Consider the following 25,493-nt stretch of genomic DNA (forward strand, 5'->3'; position numbering starts at 1 on the left):
AATAATTTAAGACACTCTGAGGGTATGCAATGAAAACTTCGAATGTCTCTGTCATCAATCACTCTTATAGGAAAATTAAAGAGACCTCTGGAGAAAAGAGAACCACTTGCATGAATATCAAGAGCTCAATTGGAAACCCAGTTTTAAGCAAATAAGGGAAAGCAGAAAGGTGGAAGGAATATATAGAGGGTCTATACAAGGGAGATGTACTTGAGGACAATATTATGGAAATGGAAGAGGATGTAGAAGAATATGAGATGGGAGATACGATACTGCGTGAAGAGTTAGAGAAAGTTTTGGACAATGTTGACTGGAATACACTCTTTCAAATTCTGAAAGTGGCAGGGGTAAAAAACAAGGAGCGAAAAGCTATTTACAATTTGTACAGAAACGAGATGGCAGTTATAAAAGTCGAGGGGCATGAAAGGGAAGCAGTGGTTGGGAAGGGAGTGAGACAGGGTTGTAGTCTCTCCCCGATGCTATTCAATCTGTACATTGAGCAAGCAGTAAAGGAAACAAAAGAAAAGTTCGGAGTAGGTATTAAAACCCATAGAGAAGAAATAAAAACTTTGAGGTTCACCGATGACACTGTAACTCTGTCATAGACAGCAGAGGACTTGGAAGATCAGTTGAATGGAATGGACAGTGTCTTGAAAGGAGGATATAAAATGAACATCAACAAAAGCAAAACGAGGATAATGGAATGCAGTCGAATTAAGTCAGGTGATGCTGAGGGAAATAGATTAGGAAATGAGACACTTAAAGTAGTAAAGGTGTTTTGCTATTTGGGGAGCAAAATAACTGATGATGGTAGAAGTAGAGAGGATATAAAATGTAGACTGGCAATGGCAAGGAAATCGTTTCTGAAGAAGAGAAATTTGTCAACATCGAGTATTGATTTAAGTGTCAGAAAGTCGTTTGTGAAAGTATTTGTTTGGAGTGTAGCCATGTATGGAAGTGAAATGTGGACGATAAATAGTTTAGACAAGAAGAGAATAGAAGCTTTCGAAATGTGGTGCTACAGAAGAATGCTGAAGATTAGATGGGTAGATCACATAACTAATGAGGAGATATTGAATAGAATTGGGGAAAAGAGAAGTTTGTGGCACAACTTGACTAGAAGAAGGGATCGGTTGGTAGGACATGTTCTGAGACATCAAGGGTTCACCAATTTAGTACTGGAGGGCAGCGTGGAGGGTAAAAATCGTAGAGGGAGACCAAGAGATGAATACACTAAGCAAATTCAGAAGGATGTAGGCTACAGTAGGTACTGGGAGATGAAGAGGCTTGCACAGGATAGAGTAGCATGGAGAGCTGCATCAAACCAGTCTCAGGACTGAAGACCACAACAACAACCACAACAATTATTCATGTTTGCTAGTCAAACTCATAAATACAGAAATCAAAACTGTTCTCATGAAATTAATTTGTGAATATGGACAACCATAAGCCGTAGCATGGAATGACGGCAATGAAACACACTGCCAGACCAAGAGTTGTACTATAAAGTCGCTTGCCCAGTATCGACAGATAAATATGATATGCATACATGCATGCATGTGCAAAGGAACTTTGCATCGTAATCAGAATAACTTAAGCACTGCAATATCACAAAAATGTTCAAGTAACTTTAAAGGAAACTGAAGACAGTGAAGATTAAGACTGGCGATAACAATATTAAAGATAAATTGCATGAGTACAAACTAAACACCATACAGAGAAAACACTGAGCAGTGGATAGGCAGCACATAAGCGATATTTTGGACATAAGAATTTAACTTTGTGCACCTGTGTATGGGGTCAGAAAAAAGGGAGTATGAAAGGAAGGTGCCCAAATTACACATGTAAAAGAGATGCAATTTTCATTTGTCTGTGACCAGAAATATTAACCTAAACTAAAACTTATTACCTTCCAATATTATCAATCAACAACCTTCTGAGATATGATCTTTCCTTCAACTATTGATGTTGATCTTCAATTGCTTATATATAAACAGCCAAATAATTGGCACATCAGTTACTCCATTTTAACAATTATATGTGCCAAGGCACCTCAGAAGCACTTGGAAATGATAGCAAAATAAAGAGATAATCACACAACAGTGACATGGGAAAAAGTTGACATTAATTAACTATTTTCCATCATGCTATGTTGTCCATTCCTACACAATCAACATCAATTCAGGTTTCTTATGAGGTCATCACTACCAGCTTTCCTTCACATAAGCATCATTATTTTAGCCAAGGTAGAGTAGAGTACATGGCAATCGGCATTCACTCTAGCAAGATATGCATGTTCAATCCACACATGCTAATAATCATACATCACAATGCAAACATATGTTTTGATAATGTTCACATTATCAAGATTATGCACCCAAAGAGGAGAAACAATAAATGCTTTCAGTGAAAAATATCCAGAAGCCTATATCTTTTGCAAAATACCAGCAAAGGCAATCTGACTTATCTTCAATCGATCTACTTAATTACAGTTATTTCACACATGACCATTCTCCTTCCCATACACTTCAGTCATAAAATTCACATGCTCTCTGCTCTTACTTCTCTCATGCTCCACATTTTGCCTCGTCCATTTAACTAATCCTTTATTCTGTTGTTATTTTTTGCCCTGTTATCAGTAATCGTCCCTATGTCATGTTCTCTTCCAGTAGATTTAAATTTCTTCTTTAGTGATTCTTTTGTTTTGCTTTGTCCAGTGAGGTTGCATATGTATGTCTTTCTTATTGAAAGCAGAAAACAATCAAATCTATAGTGAAATTATATCCACTACTTATTACTTTTAAGATAGTATGAATATTATTTTACACCTGTTCAAATCCCTGACCACACATTTCAAGGCTGTAAGTCTCAAGGAGTGAAAAATAAAAATCATATTAAATTAATGTTTCTTGTATTCCATTCTTCTATAGTATTGGAATCATACTACCAACATACAATATTCCATATTTCTGTCTGATGTGGAGATCCACTTCTTTCTTGAACAAACTGATGCACAATAAAACAATCACTAGAGACCGGATTATATGCATTTGCATGTTGCATATGCATTTGTATATTTGGCTGCTTTTCACCACTAACCTAGAGCCACTGTCTAACGAAATCATTACAGAAGATGAACAGGAGCAGGCAGATAGAGTCAATGGTCCTTTGACACCCCCCCCCCCCCCCCCCTCCCCCCGGTTAATCCCGCCGCTGTCATACCGTATGCGTCGGCAACAATTAAATTAAGCAAGTCTTTAGTCGCTCGTCCATTGTTTCAGTTTAGCTTTCTATTTACTTGTACACAGTGGAACGTGTTTACGATGTGTAGTGTGTAACATGTTGTGCTTCTTGCCACCTGGAAAAAGAAACTTAGTTTTGTGGATAGCTGACTAACCTGGAATATATACATATGATGGAATTGTTTTATATTGTCGATTTTGCGAGAAATCATTTCATGCAAAAAAGAAGTTTCAAATAGACCAGCATGTCAAGACAAGGCTTCATATCACAGGAATGCAGAAGAATGGATCCCGACAACAACCTCTGAGAAAAGCAAGTTGCAATAGCAGGGATTTGCCCAAAGGTAACCAAAAAAGTCGGTGTAACATAATTCCGTGTGAAGTATTCATTGCAAGCAATATTCCACTTCACAAACTTACAAACCCTATCCTCAAAGCCTTCTTGCGCAAATATTGCTTAAATCCAAATATACCAGATGGATCGACACCATGTAAAAATTACATACCAACAATTAAAGTAAATGTTCTGGAAGAAATACGCAATGAACTCAAGGCAGCATTATCCAGATTTCTGTTGACAAAACTACCAACACTTGTGGCCATTAGATTGGAAATATAATTGTTCGTGCTTTGAAATAAAAGCCTTCTTCTTCCTATTTAGTGGCCTGCAAAGATTCTACGATCACCAGATTTGAAGAGGAGGATATTAGAAAATATTTCCAGAATCTTCTGCATATGAAAGTATGTTTATGTTTATTTCTGATGCTGCTCCCTATATGATCCAAGCAGGGAAAGCCCTCTGAATATTTTATCCCAATTTGATTCATGTCACGTGCTTTGCTCGGGGAGTACATCACCTTGCTGAAGAAGTACGTTCCACATTTGTGAATTTAAGTAAACTGATTTCATACACAAAGGAAGTGTTTTTAAAGGCTTCCACTTGCATCAAGACCTACAAAGAAAAACTACCGAATGTGCCTTTACCCCCCAAACCAGCGGTAACTTATTGGGGCACGGGGTCGAATCTGTGTTGTTTTACAATGAACATTACGAGGGCATTACACGGGTAGTAAACTACTTCGATAGTGCACAGGCTTTGGCAGTTTGCCAGTGCAAGGAAGCTTTTAATTATAGAGGTATTAAAAAAAAAGACATTGATGTGCTTAGCACTCATTTTTCCCATATAACTGCAAGTATTAAAAAGCTTGAAACTCAAGGTTTGGTACTGAATGAATCTAGTCAGTTAATGAATAAAATTATTCTAGTGTACTCCTCATTGCTAGAGGTATTGCGAAGAAAACTTAAAGGAAAGTTTGAAAACATTTTAAACAGTAACCCAGGCTTTGAACCCTTGTGCCAAATTGATAGTTTTATTAATGGGACAGTGAACTTTTACCAGAAACAATAAGTGCCAACATATCAGCCAAATTCAAATACTGCCCATTTACCTCAGTTGATGTAGAATGGTCCTTTTCTGCTTATAAAAATGTTTGGAGCGATCGAAGACAGAATCTTACTACCAAGCATTTGGAACAGTACTTGGCCGTTTATGTTTACAACAGTAGAAAAATATAAAATAAATTGTAAGTAATGCTTTAGTCCAATAGTATTAATTAATAAGATAATGCTGTTCAAAACAAATTCATGATTATATGTTGTTTTTTAAGCAAAATATTACAGAGTATTTGAGTGTGCCACTCTACGTGCAATATATTTCGATGTTGGTCCGGTACATATCGATTGTTTCGCTGTGACTCACTTGCAACGCATCCGCTTGTTAGTGACAACAATAGCAAAGGAGGAACAATTCTTGAAACATGGTATGCATCCCTATTTTGCAAATTGTTGACATATAATCCCAGAAAGGCCCCCTTCCTAACTTCTACCAGTAAATATTCAGAAAATGATGTCAGCATTCCAAATGTACCGATTTTTCGCGTGGCTGGTGCTCTTCGTCTTAACCGATATGCACAGGTTTGACTTTGAGATATAATGCATGCAGTAACTATCATGTTTGTTTGTTTTTTAATTATTATTATTATTATTATTATTTGATCTTGCATATTTTGAAACCTTTTATGCATTTTCATGCATATTTTAAGGCTTCTATGATGCATATAATCCAGTCTCTAGTAATTATAATAGTCACATACTTTTTGAAGAGGCAGAAAGCCTGGCCAGTACCTACTCATTCAGAAACTTACCAGGAAACAAAGTAGAGGCCAGCCTTTGCCTCTCTGTAAGTTTGACAATTTTCTCAATTTTTTGAGTTGGATTTTCTGAATTACGTTTCTCCAAATAAGAGAAAAAGCTATACACCAAGCAATCCTGATCCAAGTAAAAAAGGGAGAGAAAAAACAATCTACCATATAAACAATGTTTTATTTAGTGATGAGGCACAGTTGACTCTCAAACTTTGAGGAACAATGTACAAAACTTTTATATAAAACAAATATGAAGATGATTTTTCACGTACTGGAAATGATTGTAGTTGGTCACACATATACTTAATATGCTATGAAGACAAACACTCACAAAATTCTTAAATACTCAAGACCATTCATCAATGAATTAATTAACATCATACCACAGGTTTAAAATTTGAATAAAAAATATTCAAAAATATATAGACTACAGACATTTAAAACAGTATATGATACTGAGCCAAATTCTGACTTATTTATGAAGACAAACTATACTCAGATCACTTTGCTAATGCCAAGAGCATCACGTAACATAAAATCCCTCAGTGTCCACAGTGCATTGATAACATTTCCATGGTTGCCAACACCATTACCCAACCAGTGCACAGGTAACCTATTGGGATCTTGAACACTTGTGTTTTCTGGTGTAGCATCCAACTGTTTGTTCCAGTTGCTAATATATTTATTATCCACATTCAGTCCTTCTATATACCTGCAATGCCATAAAAGAAAAACAATGAAAAATAGTTCATAGTATGTAACAGAATAAGAAAATGAACCAGGTAAAGCACTCACTTGATGTATGCCTCTGAATGTAGAAGCCTCTGAGGACGGGGTGGAACAGGTACAAATATTGGTTCCACTGGTTTCTGGATAGTGCCTACTGATGAGACAGACTGTCCGCCTACTGGGTGAATTAACAAAATATTAGTGGAACTATAAAATAGTCTATGTAAATCAGTGAGAGAGCTGAACAAACATTATGATACCTGAAGGCTGTGTATGCGGTGATGGTGTTTCCCTTGAATAATTCTGATGTGCAGTCTGAGACTGATTAACCACTGTGAAAAAAGAAAACAAATTACTGCAGCATATTATGAAAACATGAACAAAATTTATATGTAAGATGTAAAACAATCTGTCTACAGAAGAATGTTTATCACTACTGGAGCAAGCTGTAGCAATATGGTTTTAATAGAAATACACAAGGAGTTTGATGATTAAAAACAAAGCCAATGAAAATGCAAGTGAAACAATGACACAGGTAGTGCAAAGCAATGTATAAAAAATGTTAGTGATAGCACACACAAAAACAACCACCACAAAAATACAATGGTATAAATGGCATCATAAGAAAGAAGTAATGAAAAATGCAGCAGCAAATTAACTTGTATTTACATGCGCATTTCATCCCCATTTTCTCTTTGCTTATATAAGTTGCTAAAACAACAACTAACTATTCAGCAAGCTGTTGAATGAAACATACACACAATTCCTTTGAAAAACAGAATTCATAAAAATAAAAAAATGAAGTGGAAAGATGTATTTAGTATACTGTAGTAGCAAATCTCTTCTGCATCGTCCTTTATATTATATGTAACACCGAACTACTTATCTGAATAGATATCGCGCAGTTTGCCTGTTACAATACAACCATTCACAGTTCCGCAACTCAAACAGAAAATATAATTACGCCATGAAAAAGGAATGATGGCAAGCAGGAAATATAATGAGGTGAATAGGTGGGCCATGGGAATATTTCATTGGACCGCAAGACTTATGGGAGAACCAATATGACCTCAAGGTAAGTGATGGATGACATTAGAAGGTGGTTAAGCATTCAATGAAAGGTTATAAAATCAAATGTTTAACTTAATCAGCCACATGCAGAACTTTTTAAAATGGATGCAACTGATTTGGATGAGATAAAGATCCATCACATTACACCGGAAATGGAACAGTAACAACAATATTATGTAGAACCTGATAGTTCAGGACAGATAAAGAAAAGAAAAGTCAATTTCATCTGCTGGAAAGATTACTGTCAATGTCTTCTGGGATATTCGAAAAATTATTTTCACTCAGTACCCTCAAATGGTAAAGCAATAACTGGCGAATACTATACAAGACTTCTGGACCAGCCGGATGAAAAAAGTGAGAGTAGAGCTGTAGTGCAAGAGAAATAACATAGGTACTTTGACAACAAGATAGCTATTGCGATTAGTAAGAAGTTTCTGGAGTATCCACACCATTCCCCCATATTTGGCATCCTCTGACTTTTACTATCACCCACACTTCAAAAAATTTGTAGCTGGGAAACATTCTGAGTCCAAAAAAGAAATTATAACTGTTGTAGATAGATACTTTATAGTCTTCCTATAATACATTTGAAGTATGGAATCTACTCATAGTGAGAAAAAGATAGAGAGAGATTAAGGCACATACAGAGGCATTCAGACAAAATTTTTCCATCATTAAATACACAAAAGGAATAAGAAAGAAAACTGATAATATCGGTAGAATGTGCCCTCCACTATGCAGACTGCAGTTGCTTGTGGATTATTTATGAAGCTGAATTAACTTCTTTGGTTCTGATTAGTTCTTTTCTAAAGGCACATAGTAATTCTATACACATTTTGTTCGGGTGTTGCTGTATATTACCTTCTTTTTTTAGGCAAAGTTACAAATCTTTTACTAAAGATGGTATGACAACAATGTATAAATACAGAGTGCCACTTACCACGTAGAAGACACACTGAGTTGCATGCAAGCAAAATGAAAATGCTTGCTGAAACAATAAAGCATTGCTTCAAAAATAGGAAACACACACACACATTCACACAAAAATAGCTCACACATGCATGCTCACTGTCTCCAGGCTCAGTTGACGACTTAATTTTTCACAGTCTTTTCACTGTACCTGTCTGCAACTCAACATCTCCTCTATGCAGTAACAATTTATCCTTTCCGTATTGAAGGTAGGGATGTATGATACTTGTCTACATTTTGAGACAGGGTCACACTCATTTTTGTGTAGATAGTTGTACGTTGCCACTAATGCTAGAATTAATAGGGTACGCAGAGGTTTCGACATTCCTTGTAAGCACATCTTAGTAATCACACTGGATATGCAGTACCACCCAGCTGGATATTTATTCTTTAACATTCATATTCATTGTATACTTCCTACTCATTCACTTCTATATACTCAAAATTAGCACACTGTGTGGCATGATCTGGTGTACTGTTACATACCTCTGTAACATGAATGTTCTGGTCAATAGCAGGAAATCAAATTATTATAAATATCACACACAGCACTCAAAAATAACCATTTTTTTGAAAATATAATTGGATGAATAAAAAAATCGAGGCACTAAATTGTGGCAGGAGAAAAAACACATAAAAATTAAAGAAATGTGTTAAGCTTTTGAAGGCAGTGGCCCCTTCTTCTGGCAGAAGGGTTGAAGAGAATAGAAAAGGGATAAAGGAAAAGGACTGACAAGGTTTAGGAAATGGGGAGTGTTGCAGAAAAGATGCCAAGAACCTGCAGGGAAGACTTACTGCATAGGATGAGAAGGAAAGACTTATTGTTGGGGACTGTACTGGTGAGGTTTGGAACCTGAGAGCTTGAAGGTGGAAGATAGAGTACTAAGCAAAACAGAGATTACTGAAAAAAAAAAAAAAAATCAGACAAGAATTAATAAGAGCAGAAAGCCAATTGCAGTGTACATATGTTGGACAGATCGTGGAGGGCTGATTACTACACAATCGGAAAATGAGAGATATAGAAAACTAGAAGTAAGTGAAGAAACATTATATTTACTTAAAAGAAATGCTGAGACCAAAGAAATTAATGCGGATTTTTGAGCAGGTGGAAGGTGGGAACCAAGCACATGTTGTAACATGAGTTCCCACCTGCAGGGTTCTGAGAAACTAGAGGGAGAACCCAGGTGACATGTGATGAAACTGGCATCAAGGTCACAAGTGTCATGTTGTAGAGAATGCTCTGCAACAGGATACTGTGCGTTGCCAGCATACACCATCTGTGTATGTCCATTCATCCTGACTGGTAACTTGGTGGTAGTCATAGCAATGCAGAAGGTCCAGCAATGTTTACAACAACTGATACATGGCATGAGATTGCTCTCCTTCCAATAGCACAGGTTTCACCAGTTACCTATCAGAATGGACTTCACTTCAGGGCATGATTTTATGAAGTCATAGCCATGTTGAAGTAACTGATTATACATTCAAGACCACAATAGTGCAGAGTGACCAAAGGTGTACTCTCAAGTTGTTTTTTGGAGGGATCAGTAGTACCAGTAAATGCCGAGGCTACATGAAAGGGAATGTTTGACATTGAGAGGATGGCAACTGTCAAAACGTAAGTACTGTTACTTGTTTGTAGGTTTAATGTGAACAGAAGTGTGTAGCTGACCCTCAGTAAGGATGAAGTCCACATCAAGGAAAGTGGCATGAGATCTGGAATAGGACAATGTGAAATTTAATCGGGAGAATGTATTTAGAGATTCCAAAAATCGTAACATGTCAGCCTCACCATGGCAAATATGTCATCAATATATCAAAACCAAACCATGGACTGCAGGCTTATGGATTCCAGGCTAGACCCTACCAAACAACTTATACAAAGGTTGGCATAGGAACGGGCCTGTTTCCCTAGTCCTTGGCCATGATTTTGGTTGAGGTAATGTTCAGCAACAGACAGACCATGTATATGCAGAATGATGGTATAGAGGGAGGTTGCATCAATGGGCAGAGGCATGGTGTGTGGTGGTAGTGGGTGGCCATTGATTTCAGACGATCTAGGAAATGGTTGATTTCCTTAATATTGTGAAGAGGAGTCTTTGTACTACAGGCTGCAGATATTGGTCAACCAAAGTAAGCATACATACAAAGACTGTCCCAAAGCCAGCAACTACAGGACAGCATGGGTGATTAGGTTTATGGATCTTAGGAAGGAGGTAAAAGATGGAAGTGCATGGTGTGGTTGGCAAAGGCAACACACACCATATCCTGTTGCAGACCATGGACTACAACCTGACAGTTGTGACACTGGTGACTAACCACACATGCCCTCTGCACTCTCCCTCTTAACACAAGTTTCTCAGGACTCTGCAGGTGGAAACTGGTATTACAGCTTGGATCTCACCATTCACCTGACCTAAATTTATGTAAATGTCTCAGTCTCGGCATTTCTTTTCAGTAACTATTCTGTTTCTTCAATTGCTTTTAGTTTTTTATATCTTTTATTTCCGGACCTGTCAATTTCCCCCCCCCCCCCCCCCAATCCAAAAAACTGTCTAACACGTTTTAGCTATCTGCTCTTATTAGCTCTTCCATGACTTTTTCAGTAATCTCTGTTTTGCTTATTACCCTAGCTTCGGCTTTTAATCTATCAGGTTTTCAAATCTTGCTCAGTGAAGTCCTTGACAATCGGTCTTTCCTACTCACCCTGTGCTATGTGGTTAAGCCTCCCTTGACCCAAGGATCTGGGTGAATTTTTGATAGCTCTCCTATTTCTTAAACGTTGCTATTCCTTTTCCTTTATACTTCTTCCTTTCCCTTCACTTGTTCCACCAGAAGAAGGAGCCACTGCCTCAAAAAGCTTGCACATTTCCATAACATTTAAATGTTTTTACTAATGCCACCACTTGGTGAGCAGACTTTTTATCTATCCATTTATATTACATACAGCATTCAGTCTTTCAATATGTTATTGTCATGTCTAATTTAAAATAGTTTATTCCACAGACCAATTCTATAATGATATAGGATTTTTTCACTTCATACAAGTGAAAAATTTACAGTGTGTATGTGTGTGATCCAGTTAAGAAGAAGAGACTTGGTGTTCATCTTCCTGACAGTTTTACAAGTATTTGTTAATTAGTTCCCAAGGCTTCACGTATTTTGTCAGAGTTTTATCACTTTGCTGTTCACCTGTTTTCTAGGGTTTAAAATTTATGCTTTAAAGGCATTCTTGATAATATTTTTTCCTATAGTTACTCTATAAAACAGATTCAGCCATGTACACTCCGCCAGATCATAATCAAACTGGATGGAAGTTTCAGTCTAAGGTTATTTCCAGTTTGGCAATATTTTATTACCTTTCTGGCTGTCAGGCTCTTTCACATAGTATTTACTACCTCATCTCTTCTACCTCAATTTTAGAAGTATTAATGCCACAGTTATTCAGAGTTCAACTGTAGTATCATTTTTGCTCTTCTTTTGTATATACACCTGGTTTTATTTTAATTATATGGATGAGAAGACCACACTCTGGCAGGAAAAACTGAATCATTCATGCATGCATGCACATTCTGCCAATGCTGTGATGTAAAAAGAAGGTTTATGATGTAGTTTATGCATCTACCTTCTACTCAACTTCTTAAGTGACTTCATGGCATATTCAACAGTAAATTTTTAGTTTATTTCTACACTACTGCACAGTTTCGGCCTGCACCATTTTCAAGCCCCATTTTTAATCATCATCAAAATAATGCAATCGCAAATATTGCCCCACTGGATTGTTGTGAGTGATGTATATGAATATTACTTCTGAGTGCAGGTGTGAAGACAAAAACTTTCCAATCATTTGTGTGATGGCACATCACACGATTAAATTACATGCAATAGTTGTACACATGTTCATTCTTAAATACATAATCACTCTCATTATGAACACAATGCATAAATAAAATTGTCTTCTTGCAATACTGATTTAAACAGTATCGACAATGTCTTGTTTTAATTTACCTCCACATATTCCATACCCACAGAATAAACAAATTCAGCACCATTTGCTAAATACAAATGCAGAAATGTAATAACTACTTGGAGTTTCTTGTCTTGTGCAAAACAGTGGCCCCAACATCAACTGTTTGTAAAACTTTTCATAAACAAACAAATGACAGGTAGGCACTCCATGTCAATAGGACTAATTTCAGAAAAACTTTCCACATGACAATCACCAATACTGATGATATTTGCTGATACCATTCACACATGTTCACAGTGAACATTGGTAAAGTTTTATGTTCACAAATTTAATACACATAAAAAAAAATTACATCACCCCAGTTTCCACAACTCCTGAAGATCGACGTTAACTGTGGATATTGTCTCACAGACACAGTCCCTTTCACTGTTCAGAGATGTCACTAACCTCACCCAAAGATGTAAACAATCATACATAAGCAGCACATATTAGACAGAAGGGGTCCGACAGACAATCATTTCTAGTCATTCCACCAGGAAGGAGCTGTACAGCTCGTGTTGCCTGTAGTTCAAATATGGCTAGATGGTCAATAATGTGGTTCGATAGCGTCCACATTGGCACTTTGTGCTGGAAAGGGCTCTCAGCAAAGGAAGTGTCCAGGCGTCTCGGAGTGAACCAAAGCAGTGTTGTACGGACATGGAAGAGATACAGAGAGAGACATGACTCACTCAGGCCGCCCAAGGGTTACTGCAGCAATGGATGAGCGCTACTTACTTATTATGGCTTGGAGGAACCCTGACATCAATGCCACCATGTTGAATAATGCTTTTCCTGCAGTCATAGGATGTCATGTTACGACTAAAACTGTGCGCAATAGGCTGCATGATGTGCAACTACACTCCTGCCGAATGGACTTCTCAGGATTGGCATCATGTTCTCTTCACCAATGAGTGTTGCAAATGCCTTCAACAAGATAATCGTCGAAGACATGTTTGGAGGCAACCCGATCAGGCTGAACGCCTTAGACACACTGTCCAATGAGTGCAGCAAGGTGGAGGTTCCCTGATGGTTTGGGGAGGCGTTATGTGAGGCCGACATATGCTGGTGGTGGTCATGGAAGGCACCGTAATGGCTGTATGACACGTGAATGTCATCCTCTGACCAATAGTGCAACCATATCGTCAGCATACTGGCGAGGCATTCGTCTTCATTGATGACAGTTCACGCCCCCAATGTGCACATCTTGTGAATGACTTCCTTCAGGATAATGACATCACTCGACTAGACTGGCCAGCATGTTCTCCAGACATGAACCCTAACAAACATGGCTGGGATAGATTGAAAAGAGCTGCTTATGGACGACGTGATCCACCACCCACTGAGAGATCTACACCGAATCGCCATTGAGGAGTGGGACAATCTGAACTAACAGCGCCTTGATGGCATGACAAATATAGGCATTCATCAATGCAAGAGGACATGCTACTGAGTGTTAGAGGTACTGATGTGTACAGCAATCTGGACCACCACCTCTGAAGGTCCCGCTGTATGGTGTTACAACACGCAATGTGTTGTCTTCATGAGAAATAAAACGGATGGAAATGATGTTTATATTGACCTCTTGTCCAATTTTCTGTACAGGTTCTGGAACACTCGGAACTGAGAATTCATTTGTTTGACCCCCATAACTTAGTTTTTCTTAGTGCCCCTGAGTTTTCGGCACTTTTCCACGTAATATCCCTGCCAATGTTTACCTAAAGAATCAAAGCTAGCCAATCTAGCCCCACTTTGGCTCTCTCTTATTTGGTATAATTTAAAAAAGATACCATGAACAATTTTCATATAGATAATGTGAAGCAGTGTTGGACAGAAAAAAACTAATTGTGGGATTATTCTGAAACATTGCATGTAGTAACATAGCACCACAAGGTCTTGAGACTATAAAATTTCATTATCCTATTGCTTTCCAATAGTTTACAAATTAAGGACAAAATTGAAGATGTTTGTAAAAATGCCAAAAATGGGTACTTTTAGTTCACTATTTTGTAAGCGATATTCTGAAAACGCTTTTCAACCATTTTCATTATAAAAAACATGTTCTAAACCATCTAAAAAACTAGATTTGGCTTCACATTTGGGAGCATATAAGACCTTAAAAAAATGAGAAGGCAAAAGTGCTCTGAAAATACGTCCATATTCCACCAGGACTAAAATTCAATCTGAAGTTTTTTAATATGCTTAACATTTGTTTAGTAAAGTCTGGGGGTGCAAAATTAGATGATATAATTTGCATTCAGCTCTATAAAATTCTTTACACACAAAATAAAAGTGTATAAATAATCAAGCAATAAAGAAAGTGTTCTCTTTTTTGTATGTGTAATAATCTGTGGTAATAACTTGAGTTTTTCAGCATGGCAGTTTGCAGAATGGAATTTAAAGAAAGCACACTACGTCACTGAGAACAGTTTCCTGGACCAGAAGCTAAAGCGTCTACAATTGCTAGCTATTTCATACAGCATGATCCACAGGAAATTTTTGTACATAGGCAATGGATCCGTACTGATTGGGGCATTCTGGACATGAAGAAAATGACTGTAGATTAATTTATTGAAGAGGTAGGAACAAAAATTTGGAATCTGTCACACCATCATTAAATAGCCAAATATCATCTTGAAGCCCTTAAATTTTATCTAAGGACAAGCTTATTATCCAAATGGGTTGTTCCGAAAATTATTCATTTATCGCTGAAGTCCATGGATTCCAATGGGAAAATAGCCAAGCAAGATTATATTCATTTGTTATTTCTCCCCAAAATCAGAAGGTCGCATGTACGAGTTTTCATAGTTTCAGTGACTGTCTATGGAATGACACTATTACTGCTTGTGTTCATGTCAAGGAGCTAATCAAATATGCTTCTGCTAAGATTTCTCTCTTTCATTACTTCAGTAATGACTCCAGATGCGTCTCCCCCACAAACTATGTGAACACAAATATGCTATACTTTAGATTGGAAACAATAACATCACACAAAGTGAAGACACACATTCAAAACGTTCATTAACAAGAATCCTTTTCCAAAAGATGTCAGGCAGATTTCTACGAACATTCACGAAAATTTTGACAATCTGACAATCGTGGGAATTTGAAGACAGTTTAAAGAATGTGTGTTCAGCTGTTCTGCAATAATTTTAATACTATGATCTCCTTTGTCTTGACCAATGTGCAATTAAATTTTGAAATTGATAACTATTTCAATACTGACATTATTTCAGCACAAAAACTTGTTGAAACATGTCATGCAGAGTCACGACTAGTGTTGTTCTTTTGTGCAAGCTGTTCTCACTCACTTCCTATTCATCAGAATATTTTGGTAGTATCTTCCCACCAGAATGTTACACAATTGCGAAACCTAACAAAGGATAAAAAAGCTGCACTATAAATTTCACAGCTGTTCCACAATTTTTTCTTACAGAAATCAATTTCAGTCCAACATTAGATGACCTTCGAGTCTCCAGCATCAAAGGGAAGAAACTAGATAACAAGTAGGTACAGTTATAATGCATTATCATTAAACGTACAGACAGTACTTGTAGACCATGACATATTAATACAGGGGAGTACTTACAAAAGCAACTCAGATGTGCATTCTCATAGTTGCAATACCAATTGTAACTTATAGACTATTCCATTACCATTATCAGCCACCTAAGAGAAACATTTATGTTCCGACAATGTCAGAGACAGTTGTGTGTGTCCAGTTATCACGTTGTAAACTGAATTGGCCACAGACTTTACAATGGAAGTCTTAAACATACCAGAGATATAAGGACTACTGATTTAGTCAAACTGCCTACATTTGCGAGATGCTAGACGCAGTAGTTGTTACAGAGAGACATCGAGGTCCACAAACAGTGTTATTGTGTTGCTAAATTGCTTTGTTGCATTTGTTTAATGATTATTTTTACTGTTCAGCGACCTTAAAACATAACCGGTATGTTAGCGAACAAAAAGTAATGTGATCATTAGTGAAATTAGGAGCATTACTGGCATTTGTGATATGTAGACAGTTTGACTAATCAGTAATAATTATACGAGGGCTATCCACAAAGTATATTACATTTTGGAATTAAAAATAAATAAAGTATTGGAATTTTTTATTATTACATACAGATGAAAGCCACACTTAAATACTACTTTTTTTACATAGTTGCCATTTAAATTGAGGCACTTATCGTAGCGATGGACGAGCTTGAAAATTCCTTTGTCGTAAAATTCGGCTGCCTGCACCTTCAACCACGTGATTACCTCTTTTGGGACAGTAAAGGTGTGATTTTTGTGGATTTCCTGGAAAGAGGCACTACAATAAACTCTCCACAACCTCAGAAGAGCAATACAAAACAAGCACAGGGGAAAGTTGGGCTCAAAGATCTTGCTGATTCACCACAACGCCCGGGCCCACACGGCAAATGCCACTTGTGAAGTTCTTGAATCTTACGTGGAAGTTGTTTCCTCATACGCCGTACAGTCCCGACCTGGCACCAAGCGACTTCCACTTATTCCCAGCAATGACGAAGTGGTTGACTATGCAGCGTTTTGATGACGACGCACAGCTTCAAGAAGAGGTAACCACATGGTTGAAGGCGCAGGCAGCCGAATTTTATGACAAAGGAATTTCCAAGCTTGTCCATCGCTACGATAAGTGCCTTAATTTAAATGGCAACTATGTAGAATAGTAGTATTTAAGTGTGGCTTTCATCTGTCTATAATTTAAAAAAATTCCAATACTTTATTTATTTTTAATTCCAAAACATAATGTACTTTGTGGATAGCCCTCGTATACCTGAAATGTTTAAGATTTCCACTGTAAAATCCTTGGGCCATTAAATTCAAAACACGATAACAGAATGCACACAACTGTCTGTGATGTTGTCGGGACAAATGTTACTCTTAGACAGCCAATAATAGTAACTGAACAGTCTACAAGTTACAACTTGTTTTGCAACTGTGTGAATGCATAGTTGAACTGTTTTGTAACCATTCTCTTGTATTCAAATGTCATGGTAGACAGTAGTGTCTATACATGTAGTTGTTATGTATTACAATTGTACACACTTATTATCTGGTTATCTTGTTTTGGTGCAGGAGACCCAAAGATGGTGCGATATCAGACCGAAATCTCTTGTCTTTGATAAAAAAAAAATTGTTGTACAGTTGTGAACTTCATAATGCAAATCTTAACCTTCCTAAAAGGTGTTGAACACCACCTGCAAAAATATTTAGAACAAAAGATGATAGATTTAATGTGTGTACCATGCTCTAACGTTCCAAAACCAAAACCAGTTAGGTGCAACAGGGTCTTTCTAATGACAACGGCTTAAGAGTTTGCAGAACAATACCTTTTTTTTTTTGCAGTAGTGGGCTAAAACACAAATTTGTGTGTTTTTACAAAAGTTTTCAACTATTCCTTCAAATTGAAAACTATAGGAATGCAATAGGAGAACGCAATTTTATATGTTTTAAGACACTGTGTTGTAAGTGGTAAAATGCAGTTTCAGGTAAACCATGCACTTTCTTCAGGAGATATAAGAAGCTCTACTTCACATTTTGTTTTGTCAACCATACAATTTCTCATTTTGTTTTGTCAACCATATAATTTCTCTGCCAAATTTGCTTTGAATTATCCATATGAAAACTGATCACAAAATCTCTCTTCATTATTTCACTTAAGAAAGCACAAAAATTTTACAATGGTCTAGTTCTGTTTCCTTCAAGAAAATATTACCAGAGATGGGTTGTCTCAAAGTTGCTGAAAACTCAGGGTACACTGCAGGAAGGTGTGCTATGGGGTCAAAAGCTGACTTTATCCCCACAGTACTGAACTAGTGATCATGAAACTTTACCAATGCTTATTGGGAACACATGCAAATGTTCACACAACAATTCATTAAAACATATTATGGTTATGTGGCATACCCAGGTATACTAATGGTTAAGTTATCAAACAAAACAATCATTCTTTCCCAATCAGAAATCACAAGTGAGACTGGTGTGCTACTCACAGATGCCATGCAGGGGAGCTTGTGGAGTGACAGGAGCTGGAGGTCGGCTGGGAGTCATCACAGGCCTCCTCGACGGCACAAAGTTCCTACACATAACACAACAGGAGGGGCTAGACTACACACACATAAGCAAGCATGCACCATGCCAACAAACAATCTACAGCTGGCTGTATGCATCCTTTGATGACATTGTCACTTTTTGCTGGTACTAATGACACTGTAACACTGGTCAATGCAAGCTGCATATTAAGTACAATGAAAGTGTTGTTCTGATTAAAAACAATAGTACAGATGTGTAAAATGTATTAACTATGCAATGACCAGTCATTAAAAACATTTTCCTAATAACTAAAGCAGCCTCAAAATATTGACAACAACACAAAGTCATGCAAGATGGACACACCTGTGCACGATATCTGGAAACACTGCAACATGAAGGGTATGAGAAAAACTGTTTTCATGCTGCAGGATGGCACAAGCACAAAATGTAAATCTACACATTGCAAACGTACTGAACACAGACAGCTTTATTGTGGGAAAAAAACCAACAAAAGATCAGCTTGGCTAGTACCTGTTTATTTGCCAATTACTTTTATGATGAAATTGTTCCACACATTTTTATCTGCAGATTAGTTAAGTCTGTAACTACCTTTATAAAGGCTGATTAAGGTCAGCAGCTGTGTTTGCAACTATTATTAAAAAGACAAAATTCTCTCTGAATAGTTTTCCAGGCATTTCCAATAACATTTAAATTTTACGTGTGCATATCAGCCATACAGGAGTAAAGAAAACATCCACAATAAATAGCAGTTTATAGGTGCAGAATATGCTTAAAATACCACACATGGAACAGGGTCTAGTATCGTAGCACAGCAAGTTCACTTTTTTTGAGTATGTTCGTGGCAAAGTTTATGGTAGCCAATTTCTTGACAAATGATTATGATGAAGTAATGCACTACTATGAATCGAAAAACCAGACACTTCCATCAATGGCTGTCCATGAAAACTAGAGAGAACACAGTGATATGTGCTGTAGACAACAGGGGAATTAACTCAATCCACTCAGCTGTGCCTTACAGATGTCAGCTGAATCCATAATTATGCAGATTTAAGAGACCTCATAGTAACTGCTTGCAATTTGACGATACAAAAGGAAAATCTGCAAAGAACATGACTGTTTTGTCATATCAATGTCTGTTGTTACAATTAAAAAAAGAAGTATTTAATACTGAAAACATTATAACATTGTGGCAGCTCTTTCAACACATTTCCAGAGTATTCCGTACATAATTTCTTACTCCACATTCATGGTGACTTTTTTGATCTGAAGTGCCAATAGTACCAGCTAACATCCCAGGTGTTATTTTCACTGAACTTAGCACAAGAGTGTCCCTCCCTCAAATTTCTACATACTTAAGAAATGTAGACCTCTCACACTACAGGTGTCTGATTCTACGAAGATATGCTTACATTTACTCGTGCACATTTAACAGCTTCTATATGTACATACAATCCTATCTAATACAGTGTATCTATTATTATTTTTCATCAATTGTAAAGTGGCTTAGCAATAATGTTCATAGATACCTTGACACTTCTCTCGGCTATAATGCTTCATTACTTGGAAACCGATAATGCTTGTTCAAGTTTCAGCTACTAATTTCACCACTGCCAACAAAACACTTCTGCAATTGTTGTGGATAATGTAAAACAGACGGAGGTTCATGTGACTATGTAGCTTAGTTGCATTTAATTTACATTTCTCATGTATTTAATTTTTTCAATTGCCATATCTTTAGATGTACAAAACCAACAGACTAATGTCACATATCAGCTTGTAAGCTATTGGAAAGTGTGCTGAGATCACATTAATCAACGTAACACAAATGAAAAAAATTCGCTATCATTTCAAATCCATCTAGACCAAATACTTTATTTAGAAACTCAATTTATACAAGGTTTCTCAGTTTATTTGACTTCAAATTAACTCATCTGTAGGCTAGTCAATTGTATGGCCCTACATTTTTATTAATAACATTCTGAACTTGACTTCCAGAACATGTCCCATTACAGTAATACACTATTCTAGGCACTTGACATTTGTATTCCGTAGTTGTCTAGTGCTACCATCTAGTGAGAAACTGTCAGAACATGGACAAAAATACTACAGGCTTTGGAGAGGATGTATAGAAGGCAGAGAGTGATCAAAATGAGCGGTGTGTGGTTATCCTGGCACGGTGCATATGTTCCATGAAAATTAGATCACATCATCATCTTCTCAATCCGCACCCTTCCCAATACCATTTACACTTTCAGAAGCAGTCTTGGTACACCTCTTGCAGTATCCAGCAAAGTGCCATCCATGAATTTCTTTTATCTTGTCTATCGTTGCAAATCTTCGTCCTTTCAATACGGTTTTCAACTTCTGAAATTCAAAAAAGTTTGCAGAGACCAGGTCTGGAGAGTACAGAGCATGAGGAAGCGCCATTTTTGTGCCATAGTCACGCACCAACAAGGATGAATGTGTGGGTACATTTTTGTGATGCAAGAACTGTGAATTGTCTTAAAACACCCCGATGGTACCATTCATTAACATTTTGTCCATGTGGCATGAATTCATGATGAACTAATCCTTCAAAGTCAAATTATCAGCACGGCTTTGACCTTTGACCTGACCTGACGAGCTTTCATATCAGCGCACACTCAGCTGCAGAGTGAAAATCTCATTCTGGAAACATCCCCCAGACTGTGGCTAAGCCTGTCTCCGCAGTATCCTTTCTTCCAGGAGTGCTAGTTCTGCAAGGTATGCAGAAGAGCTTCTGTTAAGTTTGGAAGGTAGGAGACAAGGTACTGGCAGTATTAAAGCTGTGAGGACAGGTCGTGAGTCACGCTTGGGTAGCTCAGTTGGTAGAGCACTTGCCCGCGAAAGGCAAAGGTCCCGAGTTCGAGTCTCGGTCCGGCACACAGTTATTATCTGCCAGGAAGTTTCATATCAGCGCACACTCCGCTGCAGAGTGAAAATCTCATTCTGGAGCTTTCTATTGTCTTTGAGAATCTTTCTCGACCTATGGTAAAGGTCAAACCTTAGTCTCAACATCATGACCATAGACCCACATCTCATCACCAGTTATGAATCTCTTAAGGACCATCTCATTCTCATTTTCACTGTCCAAAAGCTCTTCACAGATTGCAAGGTAAAGGTCTTTCTGGTCTTGACCCATGGGCCGTGGGACGAACTTGGCGGCAACACAATGCATTCCAAGACGCTGTTTTCAAGACATGATCCAACTGAAATGTTACACTCTTCTGCAATTTCTCGAACAGTCAGTCTTTGATTGGCACACACAATGTTGTTGCTGTTTCTGAGATGAGCATTGTCGGTACACGCCAAAGGGCACACTGCATGAGGGTCATCTGTAACTTCCATCCGACCGATTTTAAACCATATGAACAATTCGTAACACTGAGTACGGCTTAAACATTTGTCACCATATGCTTCTTGCATCATTTGTTGTGCCTCTGTATAGGATTTTTTGAACTTCACACAAAATTTAAAGCAGATACATTGCTCCTCTAACTCTGCCATCTCGAAATTCACAAAATGTGCCACACAATGTTCTACTCAATACTACAGCTCTGGACAACAAGTAACAGACATACAAGAATGAAACTACCAGCAGCCACACATTAAACGCAGGTGGATGCAGTGATGCCAACCAAATTTTGGTCGAACACACCATACCATTGGCACAAAATTACGAATTTTCCAGAATTTTTTGAACATATCTCACATTTTCAAACAATGGAATGTCCAAGTTGGAATACCAACAATATTAGGAAAAAGAAAAAAACTGTTACTCACTGCAAAGATGACATGTTGAGTTGCAGCCAGTCACAATGAAAAAAGACTATTATACACTAAGCTTCTGGCCATAGCTTTCTTCAGACCAGGAAACACACACACACACACACACACACACACACACACACACACACACACACACACACACACACACACACAGAGAGAGAGAGAGAGAGAGAGAGAGAGAGAGAGAGAGAGAGAGAAGCAAGCATGGACACCTCAACCACACATAACAGCTACCTGTGGCCGCTCGGGTTAGTGACGACGGAGATAGCGGTCACGTGGATAAGAGGTGTGGTTTTTTCGTGTGCGCACCTATGTTGTGTGTGTGTTTTCTTTTCTTTTCTGGAAAAGGCTCTGGCTGAAAGCTCAATGTGTAACAGTCTTTTCACTGTGTCTATCTGCAACTCAACAGGTCATCTTTTTCGGGAGTAGCAATCTAGCCTTTCCATAATATTATTAGACAGTACTTTGAACCATTATTATGCTCCTCAGTGGGCGGTCTCCACAAAATTTTTATTGAATGGGCATGCAAATATGTCCCAACAACTTCATAAACTGTAGAAAACACTGGTATGTGATATTTGAAGGCCATCTTGAAATTTTATGTTGAAAATTTGTGTGCAATAGTTCATGCTTTTAAGTGTCGCAAGCATAAATATGAAGTGGGATTGGTATGTTATATATTGAAAACATGGACCTGGTTAGGTTCATGACACACTTGTCCCACCTCAACTGTTTTCAAAATATGTCTTTTTTCCCCCCTACTGTAATGGAAGGCAGTTTTCAACTTTTTATTTTTCAGATATACGTACAATAAATTTTATACCACCATCACCACCAGTTCACTAGGTAAGCCTGTCCACTGCTTTATGTTAGCTAACCGAGACGTTCTACTTCCCTTTTCTTTTTTCTTTTCCCCTCAATCTTCCTTTCGATTACAAACTGTAAGAGCATAGATTTAATGTTCCATAATAGATGTTCTAGGTATGCAGTTTTTCTTATTTTAAACACTGTTAACATTTCTCGCTATTTGTATATTCATCGCAATACTTTGGTGTTACTCACTCTTGGTGTCCACAGAATTTTAAGCATTCTGCAGTAAATTCAGGCCTCTATTTTCCTTGTTCCGGCCTACTTACTGTCCATCCTTCACAGGTGTATTGGAGAACAAACGAGATGTAGCATCTTACAAATCAAGGTTTAGGTCTAGGTCTGTATTTGTGCAATATGGGTGTTCTCTGCATGACATTTTATCTTCACATTTGTTCTCCAGTCTTCACATAGCCATCTTCTAACTGCTTAAACTCGTCTACTCTTTGTATTAAAGAGCCACTGAACTGTAGATTTACATTTGTAAAGGAGTCGAACTGTTGTGTGACTGCCATAAAGTTTGTCTTTTTTATGTCAATATTCAGATCCAGATTACTGCTGTAATTTCTTACTATGAAGAACAGTAATCCTGTTCCTAGGGGCACTAATAAATTTTCAAAGCTGATGGTGAAAGAACAAAGTCAGACTCATACTGTGTGTAATAACTAATCTAGTGAATGCAGAGTACCTGTACATCACTGCTACACAGCAAGTAGAGCTACAGCAAGGAGCATAAAAAGTGCGGCATAACAGCACCCAGAATGCTGTTCTGTAAACCATAGAATATGGACTAATAATATGCAACATCCAATCTCTACCCTCCAATGTGTGCAAGTACTGATGAGAAATGCAGAGGCAGGAGAAGTGGTCTTTACTTGATTTACCCTGCTGTAGACAGGATAGGTGACACCTCTGATTAAACGAGACCAAGTGGGCACCTAACCTGTTCCAATGACATGCTATCTGGCTTTAAATATCTCTGTTTTGGACAGCTTGTTCCTAGTGTGTGTATGCATTCTGAACATCGATCCCGATGGAATGATAGTTTCACTAGTTACCGGTTAGCACTGCTGGCCGCATTTCTGAAGACTTTTAACTTTGAGACTGCAGCCTGTGCTTTGTGTGTTGATTTCGTTGCTCCATGCTACTTCTACCGACAGCCCGCATCTGTGACTGGTAGAAGATTCAGACCTAAGAGGCCTTTCTCTGGTGAAGGGCCTAGCTTGATCTACTCCAAGCTGTCATCTTCTACTTGCTGGGTGGGCACCCAAGTATCGAGTATCAACTCTCAGACTGTAAGTGCATAGCCTTCCTGTCTGTGCACTGTGTGTACTGAGAAAGCACTGGGCATCCTCTTTCAAGAAAACAGCCACCCAAAAGATGCTGGGGGAACAGGTCTCAGTGTATGTCCCTCTTCGAGCAAGCTGAGGCTTCGAATTAACTGCAGCACATCAGTGGGCCACCTAATGGGGTCCCACTGGCACCCTTGCACTGCTTCGTCATCAGGCAGGGTGCTTAACCGGCCGCAAACTGTGTAAGCTGTTTTGGTGTTATGTCCAGCATTTCTCACTGACGTCTCGGTGAGCATCCCACCTTCACCGAGCCTGTGCACCACAGGAGACAATACTCACTGTAACAAACATGTCGATAAAATGTTATGTCAGACACTGCTGTTTCTCTCACACCTTCAGGCAAAAGACAGACACTCACCAGCTCTTGGAGCTCGGCCTCCGACACACTGAAAATGAACTTTGGACAGGTGAGGCAGTGACAACACAAACTCATCTCTTGACCCGAGAAGTTGAAGAGCTGGTTGAAGACCATATATCAGCAATCAATACTGTATCGTCAGTACTTCGAATGTTGCTGATGATGACTGTTAACGTTTATGCCTTTTTCTACATAACCAAGTGTTCCTGAAAAAATACTGTCCACGTAAAAAAAGAATAACAGCTTCCAACCTCGTCAGAGGTCTCTACAGATGTTAACCAAGTTGGTGAGCTCATTGTCAATCTCAACTTGTGCTTTCCGGTTCAAATATAAATTCTCTATAAAGCAGATGTCTTTTTGAGAAGCATCCACTCTTTTCAGAATTTCCATATATTTACAATGATGTTCTCTAACACAGACATTTTCATAGTCAATAAAAAAAAGGTCTTTATATTAAAAACAAAGGTTCCAAGACTTACCAAGCGGGAAAGTGCCGGCAGACAAGCACATGAACAAAACACACTAACACACACACAGAATTACGAGCTTTCGCAACTGGCAGTTGCTTCGTCAGGAAAGAGGGAAGGAGGGAAGGAGAGGGAAAAATGAAAGGATGTGGGTTTTAAGGGAGAGGGTAAGGAGTCATTCCAATCCCGGGAGCGGAAAGACTTCCCTTAGGGGAAAAAAAGGACAGGTGTACACACACACACACACACACACACACACACACACACACACACACACACACACACACATATCCATCCGCACATACACAGACACAAGCAGACATATTTAAAGGCAAAG

At 38.1% G+C, this 25,493-nt stretch overlaps 1 protein-coding gene across 43 annotated transcripts in view; it reads right to left on the reverse strand.

The window, feature by feature from the left end:
- Positions 1-5,605: 5,605 nt before the first annotated feature.
- Positions 5,606-25,493, reverse strand: part of LOC126282273 (protein polybromo-1) — a 279,039-nt gene continuing 259,151 nt past the window's right edge. For 18 of the 43 annotated variants that reach the window (XM_049981896.1, XM_049981905.1, XM_049981891.1 and 15 more), the window contains 4 exons: positions 18,245-18,330; positions 6,436-6,507; positions 6,242-6,353; positions 5,606-6,158 (listed from right to left, as the gene is read on the reverse strand). In XM_049981896.1, coding sequence (XP_049837853.1) covers positions 5,942-6,158; positions 6,242-6,353; positions 6,436-6,507; positions 18,245-18,330 — 487 coding nt within the window. In that variant the 3' untranslated portion in view covers positions 5,606-5,941. Of the gene's footprint in view, positions 6,159-6,241; positions 6,354-6,435; positions 6,508-18,244; positions 18,331-25,493 lie in introns of those variants that run through there. The other 25 variants (XM_049981915.1, XM_049981920.1, XM_049981899.1 and 22 more) reach the window with 5 other exon arrangements.

The sequence above is a fragment of the Schistocerca gregaria genome, chromosome 7, assembly GCF_023897955.1.
Source record: "Schistocerca gregaria isolate iqSchGreg1 chromosome 7, iqSchGreg1.2, whole genome shotgun sequence".
Taxonomy (NCBI): domain Eukaryota; kingdom Metazoa; phylum Arthropoda; class Insecta; order Orthoptera; family Acrididae; genus Schistocerca; species Schistocerca gregaria.